The sequence below is a fragment of the Erpetoichthys calabaricus genome, chromosome 8 (genome assembly GCF_900747795.2).
Source record: "Erpetoichthys calabaricus chromosome 8, fErpCal1.3, whole genome shotgun sequence".
Lineage (NCBI taxonomy): Eukaryota > Metazoa > Chordata > Cladistia > Polypteriformes > Polypteridae > Erpetoichthys > Erpetoichthys calabaricus.
This window is the reverse complement of record NC_041401.2, coordinates 135,290,998-135,306,636: the sequence shown is the minus strand read 5'-3', so window position 1 is coordinate 135,306,636 and position 15,639 is coordinate 135,290,998. Positions and strand designations below refer to the sequence as shown.

The 15,639-nt window shown below is 40.1% G+C and overlaps 1 protein-coding gene across 1 annotated transcript in view; it reads right to left on the bottom strand.

The window, feature by feature from the left end:
* The window catches only part of LOC114656748 (uncharacterized), a 48,537-nt gene extending 39,403 nt beyond the window's left edge, over positions 1 to 9,134 (bottom strand). Inside the window, exon 1 of the mRNA XM_028808361.2 lies at positions 8,825 to 9,134. Within this exon, the coding sequence (XP_028664194.2) occupies positions 8,825 to 8,879 (55 nt within the window). The 5' untranslated portion in view covers positions 8,880 to 9,134. The remainder of the gene's footprint in view (positions 1 to 8,824) is intronic.
* Positions 9,135 to 15,639: the final 6,505 nt, after the last annotated feature.

Below are 15,639 nucleotides of genomic sequence, written 5' to 3'. Positions count from 1 at the left end.
TGCTACCTTCCACTCCTTTTCTGATATATTGATTAAGAGATCTTCTTCCCAATGTCCTCTTGGATCTTTGAAAGGTAGGGACTCTAATAAGATTTTATATATTGCGGAAATAGTGTTTAATTCCTCGAAATTGAGCAGTATTTTTTCCAGCATTGTGGAGGGTGCAAGGTGGGGGAAATCGGGCAATTTCTGTTTAACAAAATTTCTAATTTGAAGATAGTAAAAGAAATGTGTAGCTGGGAGGTTGAATTTTGAACGTAATTGTTTAAAAGATGTAAATATGTTGTCTATATAAAGATCTCTGAGCATTTTAATCCCAAAACTTTTCCAGGTATTAAAAACTGGATATACTTGCGAAGGTTGAAAGAGGTGGTTCTCTTGCAGAGGTGCCACTGATAAAAGATTTTCCATCTTAAAATGCTTTCTAATTTGGTTCCATATTCTGAGTGAGTAAAGCACAATTGGGTTATTAGTATATTTGCGATAACTTGCATTTATTGGAGAGCAGAGCAGGGTTGATTCTTCTTTTTTTTCTTTTTTTTTTTAATCTTAATATCTTAACTTAAAAGCGCTGAAGATTATTTCAAGCTTAAATACTGTTAATGATAATATTTTCGGCAGATAGTATTAAGAATTTAGCTGCAAAAGATATCTCTGTTTTAATTCTCTAACGCCGCTGCAGGGTGGGGTTTGTTTTGTTTTGGACGTGCTCTGTCTCTTCGTATGTCAGAGGACTGGGACATCGCGAAGTGGGATCTAGCCTCATGTGGGGAGGCAAAATGGGGAGGTGGGGGGATAAAGGGGGGAGAGAAGGAGAGCAGGTTATATCTAATCTATTCTTGTAATCCTTATAATTATAAATATCAATGCAACAATAGGCTAAAATGCAATAACTCATGGGGAATCTTGAAACTAAGATTAAAACTGCCACATTACCAAATTAAAACTATAAAATGACATTAAAAACTCAGAATCAATGTCTCCATGATGGGACAGTTAACTTTGTGAGCTGGAATGTTAAAGGCCTGAATCACGAATTAAAGAGAAAGAAAGTATGCTCTCACCTAACAGGCTTAAACGCTAAAATAGTATTTTTACAGGAGACCCACTTACTAACCAAGGATCAGTTCAGACTACAAAAAGACTGGACTGGCCAAATGTTCCGTTCTAGCTTTATAAAGAAAACTAGAGGGGTGGGAATTCTCATACATAGAACAGTTCCATTTGTAGCATCAGATGTAGTATCGGACCCTGAAGGGAGATATGTGATGGTCATGGGCAACTTATATAACAGTAAAATGATTTTGATAAATGTTTATGCACCAAATGTTGATGATAAGGAATTCATGCAAAATCTATTTGCATCCATTCCCAATGTGAACACTCATAAAATTATAATGGCTGGGGACTTTAATTGTGTTTTAAATCCACTCTTAGATAGGACTCCTGTGACAGGGGGGACGACATCTAATACTGCAAAGATAATTACACAGTTTTTAAATGATCACAACTTATCAGACCCCTGGAGGTTTCTTAACCCAAACTCAAGAACAAATTCGTTCTACTCACCAGTGCATTATAGCTACTCAAGAATTGATTATTTTTTTTTATAGATAATAATTTCCTGCCTACAATTAAATCATGCAAATATGACAATTGTTATCTCTGACCATGTCCCTCTAGTCTTGGAGCTAAAATCATTAAGCCCCTCACACTCACCTCGTAGATGGCATCTTAACCCTCTTTTATTGGCAGACGAGAACTGCACAGAATTTATATCCAAACAAATCAGCTTCTTCCTAGAGACAAACACGTCCACAGAGGTTTCTGCAGGAACACTCTGGGAAACTCTAAAGGCCTTCTTAAGAGGACAGATTATTTCATATCTTTCCCACAGAAATAAATTAGAAACCAAGAAAGTGTCAGAGCTAAGAAGTGAAATTACTAGAATAGATGAAGAACAAGCCAGGCGTCCAAATGAAGTTCTCCACAGGAAACGGCAGGCCCTGCATACAGAACTTAACAACTAAAGAAACTGAACAACTTATTTATAAGTCTAGACAGCATTACTATGAACACAGAGAAAAAGCTAATAAGCTTTTAGCTCAACAAATTCACAAACAAGAAGTTCACAATGCAATACCAGTAATCACCAACAAGAATGGAGAAGAAATTATTGACCATAAAAATATAATGCACACATTTAGAGATTATTATAAGTCTTTATATTCTACTGAGCCCAAAGAAGACAACACACAATCTAATGCATTTCTGGATACATCACAGATACCACAAATAGATGCTTTAAGTGCTGAGGAACTGGATAAACCTCTAACACTAATAGAATTACTAGACGCTATAAAGTCACTACAAAGCGGGAAATCATCAGGCCCTGATGGTTACCCCGTAGAATTTTATAAGAAATTCTCCACTCAGCTAGCTCCCCTCTTATTGGCAACATTTACAGAAGCTAGAGACAACCAAATACTACCTCAAACATTTCGACAAGCATTAATCACCGTCTTTCCTAAACAAAATAAGGACTGGTTACAATGTGCATCATACAGACCAATTTCACTCCTGAATAATGATGTTAAGATACTCTCAAAAATCCTAGCTAGAAGGATGGAGAAAGTGCTGCCCTCGGTAATATCACAGGATCAAACTGGATTTATTAAAGGCCGACACCTATCTTCAAATCTCCGACGCTTGTTTAATGTTATATATTCACCAGCAAAGTCAAACACCCCAGAGATATTATCATTGGATGCAGAAAAAGCATTTGATATGATTGAATGGAATTACCTTTTCACTGCATTGGAGAAATTTGGGTTTGGCCCGAATATTTGTGCATGGATCAAACTACTGTATACCAATCCAGAAGCTTCAGTTTGTATTAATAACATTTGCTCAGACTACTTTAAACTAGAACGTGGTACCAGACAAGGATGTCCCTTGTCGCCACTGTTTGCAATTGCTATTGAACCACTGGCGGTTCACTGCCGAAATTCTTATCAGATAAAGGGGATTGTCAGAGAAGGACTGGAACAGAAAATTTCTCTATATACAGATGATATGGTCTTATATATATCAGACCCAGAAAACACTGTCCCTGCTGTTTTAACAGCACTAACAGAATTTCAACAGATATCTGGTCTTAGAATTAATCTGAATAAAAGTACAGTAATCCCTCCTCCATCACGGGGGTTGCGTTCCAGTGCCACCCGCGAAATAAGAAAATCCGCGAAGTAGAAACCATATGTTTATATGGTTATTTTTATATTGTCATGCTTGGGTCACAGATTTGCGCAGAAACACAGGAGGTTGTAGAGAGACAGGAACGTTATTCAAACACTGCAAACAAACATTTGTCTCTTTTTCAAAAGTTTAAACGTGCTCCATAACAAGACAGAGATGACAGTTCCGTCTCACAATTAAAAGAATGCAAACATATCTTCCTCTTCAAAGGAGTGCGCATCAGGAGCAGATCATGTCAGACAGATAGAGAAAAGCAAACAAATCAATAGGGCTGTTTGGCTTTTAAGTATGCGAAGCACTGCGGCACCTCACACCCCCTCTGTCAGGAGCAGAGAAAGAGAGATAGAGACAGTTTGTTTTTCAATCAAAAATCAATATGTGCCCTTCGAGCTTTTAAGTATGCGAAGCACCGTGCAGCATGTCATTTCAGGAAGCAGCTGCACAAAAGATAGCAACGTGAAGATAATCTTTCAGCATTTTTAGACGAGCGTTTGTATCGTCTAGGTGTGCGAACAGCCCCCCTGCTCAATCCCCCTACGTCAGGATCAGAGAAAGTCAGGGCGAGAGAGAGAGAGAGAGAAAAGTAAGCTGGGTAGCTTCTCAGCCATCTGCCAATAGCGTCCCTTGTATGAAATCAACTGGGCAAACCAACTGAGGAAGCATGTACCAGAAATTAAAAGACCCATTGTCTGCAGAAATCCGTGAACCAGCAAAAAATACGCGATATATATTTAAATATGCTTACATATAAAATCCGCGATGGAGTGAAGCCGCGAAAGGCGAAGCGCGATATAGCGAGGGATTACTGTATACTCTTTCCAGTGAATTCACAAGCATATAATATTAGACACCCTACCTTTTACCATAGCAGATCAGTTTAAATACCTAGGGGTAAATATCACAAGTAAACATAAAGCTCTTTATCAACAAAATTTTGGCGTCTGTATGGAAAAAATTAAGCAAGACTTGCATAGATGGTCAACCCTTCATCTCACTCTAGCCGGAAGAATTAACATTGTTAAGATGAATATCCTTCCTAAACTTCTCTTTTTATTTCAAAACATTCCAATATATATCAATAAATCGTTTTTTAAACAGTTAGATTCAACAATAACCTCATTCATTTGGAACTCAAAACACCCACGTATCTGAAGAGCGACCCTACAAAGACCTCAGGCAGAAGGTGGCATGGCTTTACCTAATTTTCAATTTTATTACTGGGCAGCAAACATACAAGCCATAAAAACCTGGACACAAATAAATGAACATACACAGGCTTGGTCTGCAATAGAAGTAAAATCCTGTAGTACTTCTTTATATTCCCTGCTCTGCTCTCCAATAGACTCACTTTTTGATTATGTTTCTTCTTACTCCTTGAGGACAAAATAACTGCCAGCCCATCTCTTTATCCTAAACAACTTCAGCCACTGACAGTCTTAAGTATTTCAAAAATTAAACAAAACATATTTAATGTTGCATTATAATCTTTAAGCATTTCCAACACCTTATGACTATTTAGCAGCTGGAGAGGTTATCAGGAACCTACAACATTTAAAAAAAAAAAACTATGCAAAGTTAAAGCAAAGTAAAGCAAAAGTGCAGTAGATATCAGTTAAGTTGGACACATCAGGATCTTCTGCAGCACTGGAGTCAGTTCACTTATATACAGTGGTGTGAAAAACTATTTGCCCCCTTCCTGATTTCTTATTCTTTTGCATGTTTGTCACACAAAATGTTTCTGATCATCAAATACATTTAACCATTAGTCAAATATAACACAAGTAAACACAAAATGCAGTTTGTAAATGGTGGTTTTTATTATTTAGGGAGAAAAAAAAATCCAAACCTACATGGCCCTGTGTGAAAAAGTAATTGCCCCCTGAACCTAATAACTGGTTGGGCCACCCTTAGCAGCAATAACTGCAATCAAGCGTTTGCGATAACTTGCAATGAGTCTTTTACAGCGCTCTGGAGGAATTTTGGCCCACTCATCTTTGCAAAATTGTTGTAATTCAGCTTTATTTGAGGATTTTCTAGCATGAACCGCCTTTTTAAGGTCATGCCATAGCATCTCAATTGGATTCAGGTCAGGACTTTGACTAGGCCACTCCAAAGTCTTCATTTTGTTTTTCTTCAGCCATTCAGAGGTGGATTTGCTGGTGTGTTTTGGGTCATTGTCCTGTTGCAGCACCCAAGATCGCTTCAGCTTGAGTTGACGAACAGATGGCCGGACATTCTCCTTCAGGATTTTTTGGTAGACAGTAGAATTCATGGTTCCATCTATCACAGCAAGCCTTCCAGGTCCTGAAGCAGCAAAACAACCCCAGACCATCACACTACCACCACCATATTTTACTGTTGGTATGATGTTCTTTTTCTGAAATGCTGTGCTCCTTTTACGCCAGATGTAACGGGACATTTGCCTTCCAAAAAGTTCAACTTTTGTCTCATCAGTCCACAAGGTATTTTCCCAAAAGTCTTGGCAATCATTGAGATGTTTCTTAGCAAAACTGAGACGAGCCCTAATGTTCTTTTTGCTTAACAGTGGTTTGCGTCTTGGACATCTGCCATGCAGGCCGTTTTTGCCCAGTCTCTTTCTTATGGTGGAGTCGTGAACACTGACCTTAATTGAGGCAAGTGAGGCCTGCAGTTCTTTAGACGTTGTCCTGGGGTCTTTTGTGACCTCTCGGATGAGTCGTCTCTGCGCTCTTGGGGTAATTTTGGTCGGCCGGCCACTCCTGGGAAGGTTCACCACTGTTCCATGTTTTTGCCATTTGTGGATAATGGCTCTCACTGTGGTTCGCTGGAGTCCCAAAGCTTTAGAAATGGCTTTATAACCTTTACCAGACTGATAGATCTCAATTACTTCTGTTCTCATTTGTTCCTGAATTTCTTTGGATCTTGGCATGATGTCTAGCTTTTGAGGTGCTTTTGGTCTACTTCTCTGTGTCAGGCAGCTCCTATTTAAGTGATTTCTTGATTGAAACAGGTGTGGCAGTAATCAGACCTGGGGGTGGCTACGGAAATTGAACTCAGGTGTGATACACCACAGTTAGGTTATTTTTTAACAAGGGGGCAATTACTTTTTCACACAGGGCCATGTAGGTTTGGATTTTTTTTCTCCCTAAATAATAAAAACCATCATTTAAAAACTGCATTTTGTGTTTACTTGTGTTATATTTGACTAATGGTTAAATGTGTTTGATGATCAGAAACATTTTGTGTGACAAACATGCAAAAGAATAAGAAATCAGGAAGGGGGAAAATAGTTTTTCACACCACTGTATATAAAAAAAAAATTTAAAAAATTAAAACACAAACGCACACAACCATACAGGACTAAAAATAGAACTTCTTACTCCAACAGTTGCAGACAATAAAAATGCAACACAGGTGAAATTAACATGTTTTAAGCAAAAGGCATCAAGTCAGCAGCCATCTTTCAGTATGTGTGAAATTGTCAGTTAGTGGAGGTAGTATAAGTATATATCAATAAAAGCAAAATATGGCAGTTTTTGTATTGTCTTATATAATAAAGGAAACCAGCATTTCCTTGGTGTGATATATGCTTAATAACTATCAAAAGGTAGCAGTGTCTCTTTAACAGCTCAGATTCAAGGAAGAATCAACAGAATAACACTTGTACTGCTTGAGAAGAGTTAATATGTTCTTAGTAAAACTGTTGAGCCAAACGCCTGGAGCAACATTGGGGGGGGGGGGGGGGGGGGGGGGGGGGGTTGGTTAGGGCAGTTGATGGTCTGTCATAAAATGAATTGTGGAGGGTTCTGTTTATGAAACACAAGGCTGATTGCGGGGGGGGAATAAAATGCATCAGTATTGCATGTTTAGAGTAACGATGAAATTACAGGAATGGCAAATAAAAAATACACACTGTTCTTTAATCTTTCAATGTTACCTTTCTCCTTCAAATACACCTTTTTACAATATATCTGAATTATATTCACATAATGCCATTCAGTCTGGCTAAGGACATACTGTATGCATGTACAGGTACTAAACAGCACCTGACTTTGCGTTCAAGCTTTGGTAGAGTATATCCAATGTCCTGCAGTTGCATCTGACAAATGTACCAGTTTTACATATATAAAAAGAGCAGAATACCCTCACCATGTCAGGGATGACATGCTCCCTCAAGCGGAAGAGTTTAAAGTATCTCAGGGTCTAGCTCATGAGTGTGGGAAGAAGGGATAGGGAGATGAACAAGTGGATCAGAGCAGCATCTGCAGTCATTGTACCAGTCAGTATTAATAATTGGGGGGTAGAGATGTTAGAGGGGGATGGTTATGGGATGAAGAGCCAAGCCGAAAGGCAGAGCATTTGATTAACCTGATAATCTATGGTAGTGACCAAAATAACTAGATCACGGATGGAAGCGACAGAAAGGAGTTTGAAGGGTGACTGGGCTCAGACTTAGATAAAGGGAGGTGCACAGACATTAGGGAAAAGCTCAAAATAGAGCCATTCCTTCACATTGAAAGGGGCCAGTTGTGGTGATGTGGGAATCTGATGCCTCTTGGATGCCTTTTGGGCATGTCCAAATGGGAGCAGTCCTAGGGTCAGACTCTGGACAAGCTGGAGAGATTAAATCTCACCGTTGGCCTGGGAATTGTGCAGTACGAGGTTTCAAAATTTCCCACTTAAAAGCACTGGCGAATTTGCTAACACCTCCACCTTAAAAATGTAGACGTGTTCTGTGCAACTTCAACTAGGAATTTATGGTGCCAATTTTCTCTTGAGAGCGGTAGCTTGAACTTGTCTGTTTTGCATATTTACTCTTACTAAACTGAGAGCCACTTGGATGCCAAATGCAAGCGAGTCTGACACTAGGTAGAACACGTGAAAACAGTAGCGCCCTTCCCTGCTGCTTTAGGCAAGTTAACTAATGTACAAAAATACAGTTTTTCCAACATGACATTACACTTAAGGCTAAAGAAACCAAATATGGATAGATGGAATAAGACTCCAAACTCAAAAGTAATTACTTTTTGGATAATTGTTTTCATTACAGAAACTACCTGAAAAGTCGCGAGTTTGATCAAGGTCAAGCAAATACATTGTCCAAATACAATGAGAGTATCATTGAAGGAGCGAGAAACCTAGAGTTCTTATGTAAAGGTTCGTTTCGAACTGAACGAAGTCGGTGAACGATGTTAACTCACTGTTTTGTCCACACAGGCTCAAATGTCAGGGATGGACAAAAATATCAGCAGTCTGACACAGGTAACCGCTAGCAATTCTCCGAATTAGATAGAAGCCTTCGATGCCTTACCAGGTGGCTACTGAATTAACCGACTGTGTGCTAGTGAAGTGCTGGCTGCGGGTACAGGTTTGAGCGAAGTTTCTACAAACATTAACTGTGAATACTGGTGTTCAACGTTTGCGATGCACGTCTTTTAACGACGTACGTACAATTCCTACCACAAAGCCCCGAATTACTTAGAATATACGATAGGAATGCAAATGTACCGCCATCAGAATTGTGAAAAGTGGTACAAAAAAACCCGCGGCATCCCGTTTAATGATAACAAAATAAAGACTTTATTACCAAGTTGAAGTAACAGCTTATCTGTATCTTCCAGGCGGAGATACTCATCATCCATGTCGAATTTGGGCTTCTTATTTTTTCTCGGGTGTAAAATACGTTCGTTACAGTGCTTTCATAGTAAATAAATACTACGACTTCACGAGGTTTTGTCACGTTTACATTATTCATTACGGCGTAAGCAAACACAGCATAATACACGACACCTGCTGCGATTCTCCAGCAAAACGCCCGCCATAGTTTGGAAGACGCAGAGAGTAACTTCCGGAGTGAGATTGTCCGATGCCTGACTATGATTGGCCTGTGAATCACTTTGCTTATTTTTGAGGCGGGACCTAACTGCCTTTGATTACAATGTTGCATTTTAAACTAATGTGTAACGTTTGTTTCTTTCCCGATGAAGAAAATGAAAAGAGTTTATAGAAATAGGAAGATTCCAGTTTTAGTTGAGAATCGGGAGGTGACATTTATTGATCGGCAAAAAGCAGATTGTATTGCAAATTAATTTTCTAAAGTGCATAAATTGAAGAGTCTAGGGTACGTATTTATGAGATGGAAGTGGCAAATGTGCATGAGAAACGTGGATATTTGTGGAAGGAAAACAACATTTGAAATTGTGATAGGTTATGATTTTATTATGTTTGTGTTAAATTTACCAATAAATGGTTTGAGATGTTCAGCCTCTGGCTAAGATATGACCTGTATCAAAAATTAAGCATAGGCCTAAGCAAATACCAGAATGGTTTATAAATGTTATAGGAATTGTATAATGTTATTTGGAGTCAAGAAACACTTTCAGGGGATCGGAAAAAGCTGCCTATTTTAAAGCAAGACAAAGACCATTTCAAAGCCAGTAGCTATTTACAGTATCTCTTGTTCTCACATATACGTTATGTAAGGTAATAGAAATTGTAGATAGGTTAAAATATTATTTGGAGAAGCATCAATTAATAAGTGGGTTTAGAAAAGGTAGATTAACATATGATGGTCTAATAATGTTTGGGAATGATATTCAAAAGGCTACAAATTATTTAATATTAGAAAGTGAAGAAGCCTGTAGTGATGGTGTCCTTGGATATTGGAAAGGCATGTGATACATTGTGAGGGGTGGAGATGTTGATTTAACTGAGTAGCCTGGGCATAGGTGGAAGGATGTATATAATTGGATGTCACGTTTTTTATTCAGGTATTCATTTAGAGTAAGATTAAAAGGAAAACTGCGTTCTGAGTTTGAAACTAATAATGGAACTCCTCTAGGTAGTGTTGTAAGACCTGTTTTATTTATTTTGATATTTTGATAATAAATAGTAATTTTAAGAGAATTGGACTAGAGTTTGGTTTGGCATTGAGTCCGGATGATGGAGTATTATGGAAAAGGGATAATAATATTAACCATGTGATTTAGTCAATGCAAAAGGCCTTGAAAGTTGTGGAAGAAATGTGTTAAGTTAGTGTTTTAAGTTTTCCATTTCTAAATCAAAATATTTGTTTTTTTACACAGAAGAGGATTACTGATGACTGCCTTGTTTTATGTGGACAATCACTATCTAGAGTTCCGCTGTCCAAATACTTGGTACTAGCCAACCCGCTGCGCCGCATAATCAGGCCGCTTTTTTAATGATTTTTAAGCACAGGGAAAAAATTAACATTTGAAAAATCCGGAGGAGAGGGGAAGGACGCCCATTACGCCCCATCCGTCATGCTAGTCTGCTGATTTCTCGTTCAGTAACCTGTGAGTGGGCGGCACGGTGGCGCAGTGGTAGTGCTGCTGCCTCGCAGTTAGGAGACCCGGGTTCGCTTCCCGGGTCCTCCCTGTGTGGAGTTTGCATGTTCTCCCCGTGTCTGCGTGGGTTTCCTCCAGGCGCTCCGGTTTCCTCCCACAGTCCAAAGACATGCAGGTTAGGTGGATTGGTGATTGTAAATTGGCCCTAGTGTGTGCTTGGTGTGTGGGTGTGTTTGTGTGTGTCCTGCGGTGGGTTGGCACCCTGCCCAGGATTGGTTCCTGCCTTGTGCCCTGTGTTGGCTGGGATTGGCTCCAGCAGACCCCCGTGACCCTGTGTTCGGATTCAGCGGGTTGGAAAATGGATGGATGGATAACCTGTGAGTAGTGATAGGCGGGGTGAAGCCTCGCGAAAACATCAACAAGTTTGAAGCAATTGAGTCGGAAGACTTATCAAAGCTTCGAAGCATTTGACACTCACCTCTCTCGTGACACCTCCTGGTCATTTTCATTAACGTTACAGAAACTTATGATACACTTCAATGACGTCTGTTAAAAGTCGTATTGCTTTTATTTTTTCGTAGCTAACGCCGACAGGCAGAATGCACTATACGATAGCAAGAGTTAAACAAAATAAGACGCCTCACCTCGTGCATTCCCGGCTCTTTCAATTAGTATTTACTTTTGCACTGTATCATTATAATCGCTCCTGTTATTAGTATTATAATTAACCCTGATCTTTTCTTGAGATCACATTTAATAGCCTTAAATGTTTTCTTTGCTCTGTCTTAATTAAAATGGAGTAGACAGAAAATAAAGGTTTATCCCTGTACTTTGCCATGATATAGGTAAGCACATTTGAGAAAGAAAATGTGAAATCCTTAAATCACAGATGTCATTATTCGATCAAGTATTAAAATCTGCAGTGCTTCGAAAGCTCGACACAATGTCGAAACCTGAGTATCGAGCGGCCCATCACTACCTGTGAGTCACGTAGAGTTTTCATTGTTGTTTGCGATTCTGGCCGCTTTTCGCGTACTGAGTTGTTCCGGAGTCACAGTTGAGAAACAGTTTTTTAATGTCTTTTAAGCACAGGGGAAAAAATGAACATGTGGCCCGGTGCATTCTTTAACTGCCTTGTGGCGCTGTAGTAGTACGGATGCTTTGCAGTAAGGAGACAGTGGAAGATTGTGGGTTCGCTTCGCGGTTCCTCCCTGTGTGGATAGCAAATTATCCGCAGCAAACAAACTGTTTTACACGCTGCAAACCAATCCGCGCCGCTTTTTCAATGTTTTTTAAGCAGAGGGAAAAAAATGAACATTTGCAAAATCCGTAACGCTGCTTTCAGTAAGTACAATGCACATGCGTTTAATTTGTCAGCCACTTTTTGCCAGCTGTCTTTTCTGGTTTGGGCCGCTTTTGCAGTGTTACCTCTTGTGTATATTATATCTTGAAATCCTTCGAGTTGCTAATTAACTAACTAACACCCACCCCCTCAGCTTGTGTGAAAAAAATGCGCCCGTTCTTTCATCATTTTGTTGCAGCCTATCAAAGACTTGCTGATCATGTTTTGTAGACTCAATATATATTGGCTTTTCACTCAGCGCGAGGGCGCGCATTCATCTCGGATTATTACATCTTGCTAGACTAATCTGCTACACGGCTGCGTTTGAAAAACCGACTTATCCCGGATGAGTTTCACCGGCATTAATTATTAGGAATCTGGTTGGAACAAAACCCTGCAGCCACAGGGGTTCACCAGGACCGAGTTTGGCAAACACTGCTGAACAGAGACGAAACCGACTCAGGTGAGGAGTGGGGGCGGGCAAAGTTGTTGCAGCTATTGATTATTCAGTGTTGTTTGCCTGGGTGTCTGATCTGCTCAACAGGATTATAAATAAAAGGAAAACAATGTGAAGGCAATGTCACAGGTGATCCTGTGGTATAGCGGGTCCACAGCTCCCCTTCAAAAGCCCATTTTTAAATAAATAATCATCGCACTCACAGTGTAGCGAGGGGCGTGGAAGTGTGGCTGAAACGGTTTCCGGGTAGACTCGTGCTTCGGGCATTTCTTCCCTGTGCAATGTGTGAGCGAGTGAGGAGAGAGAGAGAAAGCCGGTACGTTAGAGTGAGCGAGAGCAGGCTCGAAGGCAATGTGTTCCTGTGGTATAGCGGGTCCATAGCTCACCTTCAAAAGGCCATTTTTAATCAGGCGACTGACAGTAGTGGAGTTAGGCACAGAGAAGGTCAGCTGCAGAGAGAGCGTCTCGACTGTTGCAGGGCCTGAAGCAGGTGAGACGCTAATGAAAAAGAGGCACAGGGCTTATTGGTTTTTAAAGACATCTTCCTTCATTGTGTTTTAACTTCAGTTTTAAAGGATTGCGTGGCTCTCTCTTGCGCTGCCTGTGTGTGCGCTTGTCTCTCTCTGGCGTTGCCTCTGTGTGTGTGCGCGGCTGTCTCTCTCGCGCTGCCTGTGTATGCCTCTGTCCCTCTCTGGCATTGCCTCTGTGTGTGTGTGTGTGTGTGTGTGTGTGTGTGCGTGCCTGCCTCTGTCTCTCTGGCGCTGCCTCTGTGTGTGCGCTTATGTCGCTGCCTGTGTGTGCGCGTGGCTCTCTCTTGCGCTGCCTGTGTGTGCGCTTGTCTCTCTCTGGCGTTGCCTCTGTGTGTGTGCGCGGCTGTCTCTCTCGCGCTGCCTGTGTATGCCTCTGTCTCTCTCTGGCATTGCCTCTGTGTGTGTGTGTGTGTGTGTGTGTGTGTGTGTGCCTGCCTCTGTCTCTCTGGCGCTGCCTCTGTGTGTGCCTATGTCGCTGCCTGTGTGTGCGCGTGGCTCTCTCTCTCGCGCTGCCTGTGTGTGCCTCTGTCTCTCTCTGGCGCTGCCTCTGTGTGAACCAAGATTCCACTGAGGTTGACTAATGAAAAGTCAACGTGGCTCAGAGCTGCAAGTGGACTGTGGCACAGACAAACAGAAATGACGGCATGTTTTTCGAGGCGTCGCGTCCGAGTTGGTGGGCGTGGCTGTGATTTTTTCGTCGTATCCAATGGTCTAAGAGTTGGTGGGTGTGGCTCCTTCCTGCGTGCGCCATTGGCGTCTTACTTGTCGGCGGTTTAGTGAATCCATGCCCCTTCCGGCGTGCTTTCCATGGTTGGCTACTTGTCTTCTGGCTTAGTGAATTATATATATAGATATATATAGATTGTGGATTGTGGATGGGTAATAGACTTACTTGCTTGACATATGTTAAATATGTGGAACATTAATGCAAAAAAGGTTATTCATTTTATACATTCCTTAGCTGGGTTCAATTTGGACGCATCTAGGTTTAATTTGACAGTAAATATGGCTTTATTTCAGTTTATTCTGGATTTGTAGTTTATGGTTAAGATATTAGCTCTGTTTTAAATTGGTGAAATGTAGTGCAGTCCAGTGCTTTCAGCATTTGTTGTGGAGCTTCCAGGTTCTCTCCTGTGGAGGCATTAGGGGCTGTAATGGGAGACATGATAGACAGATAAAACTTTATTTGTGCCCAAGGAGAAATGTGGCTTTTTACAAAAGCTCATTGAATAAATAGATAGACAGATAGATAGATAAAAATATGCAGTATACACGCACACACCAGAATGAGTAAAAAGGAAGAAAATTAGAAAGAAAATTTTTGACTTGACAGCCACATTGAGACATTCCACCTTTTAAATGCCTTTAAATTTAAGAAGAAAAAAAGCAAGTCTTAACATCCATCCATCATATTGGATGAATTTAAAAGAATAGTTTTGGATGTATAGTGAAAAAGTAGGGAAAAGAATATGAAATTGATAATATTCCAATTAGCCAAACTGTGGTCTGGTCAGGAGTCTCAACATGGAAAATTCATGAACCTGTAGTTAACATTGAACTTCTAGAGAACATTGAAAACGCAGGGTGAAAGGGTGTGTGCATCAAAGAATGTTGGAGGGTTTGTGGCTGAGCTATCATTCATTTTTGCAAATATATACAGATGGTTTTAAGAACATATTAACTAACTGTGTGAGTTCAGCGGTCTTTGTTTTGTCTGGCTAAATTTATAGAAATAGCGTAATTACTTGGCTACAGTGGATTAAAGAAGTAAACTGAAAAAAGCCAATTATATGTACAGATTCTGCATCTGTATTAAAAAGTTTGAAATTGCTTTGTTCTTGTAGGCAGGATTTACTAATGCAAGTATTTTGTATAAATTTGTAAGAATGGGAATAGATTCAATTTTGTCAGGCCCCATCTCACACAGGAGTATGTGGAAATGAAAGGGCTGATGAAATATCAAAACAAGCACTTAAAATTTGGAAGTGGATATAGCATTCATAATTTTGAAGGTAGGAATTAGGAAATGGCAGGACGTGTGGAACAGATGTACACTTGAAAGGTGGTATTATGGGCTGTGTAAATCTTTTCAGGTTAATAACTTTACAGGAAGATTCAGAAATGAAGAAGTGTGGATGGCACAGCTCAAGTCTGGTCATACTAGTTTAAATTTTACTTTGAAAATCATTGGAAATCATATGGATGGTCTGTGCGAAAAGTATATGATTCCAGAAGTAGTAGTATATGTGATAACAGAATGTAGTAAATAAACCATAGAGCAAGAGATGATGTTCAGAAAAATAAAGGGAAGACCAGGGGCCTCATGTATAATGCCATGTGTAGAATTCACACTAAAACATGGCATACAGACAAAACTGGAATTGTGTGTATGCACAAAAAAAACAAGATGCATAAAACGGTGTATGCCAAGTTCCATGCACTTCCTCTTTATAAATCCCAATAAATGTGAAATTTAACGCACATGCACACACCTACAGCCCTGCACCGACTCCTCTCAGAATTTCACATCTCTCTATTATAAAAAAAAATTCTCACAGAGACACTTTCACATCCTGCGAGATGAGTGTTTGTGCCAAAAGATTTAACCACACCCGGAACCAGAAATAAATCAAAGAGTAGATGACAAAGTAGAAAGTTGTAAAGAATTCAAAAACATTGGCACGGTACACATGCAGAGCAGGTTAGAGATAATGGAAGTACGAAAATTCGAAAGTCTTAAAAAAAGGATAGTAAAGATTGCATTAG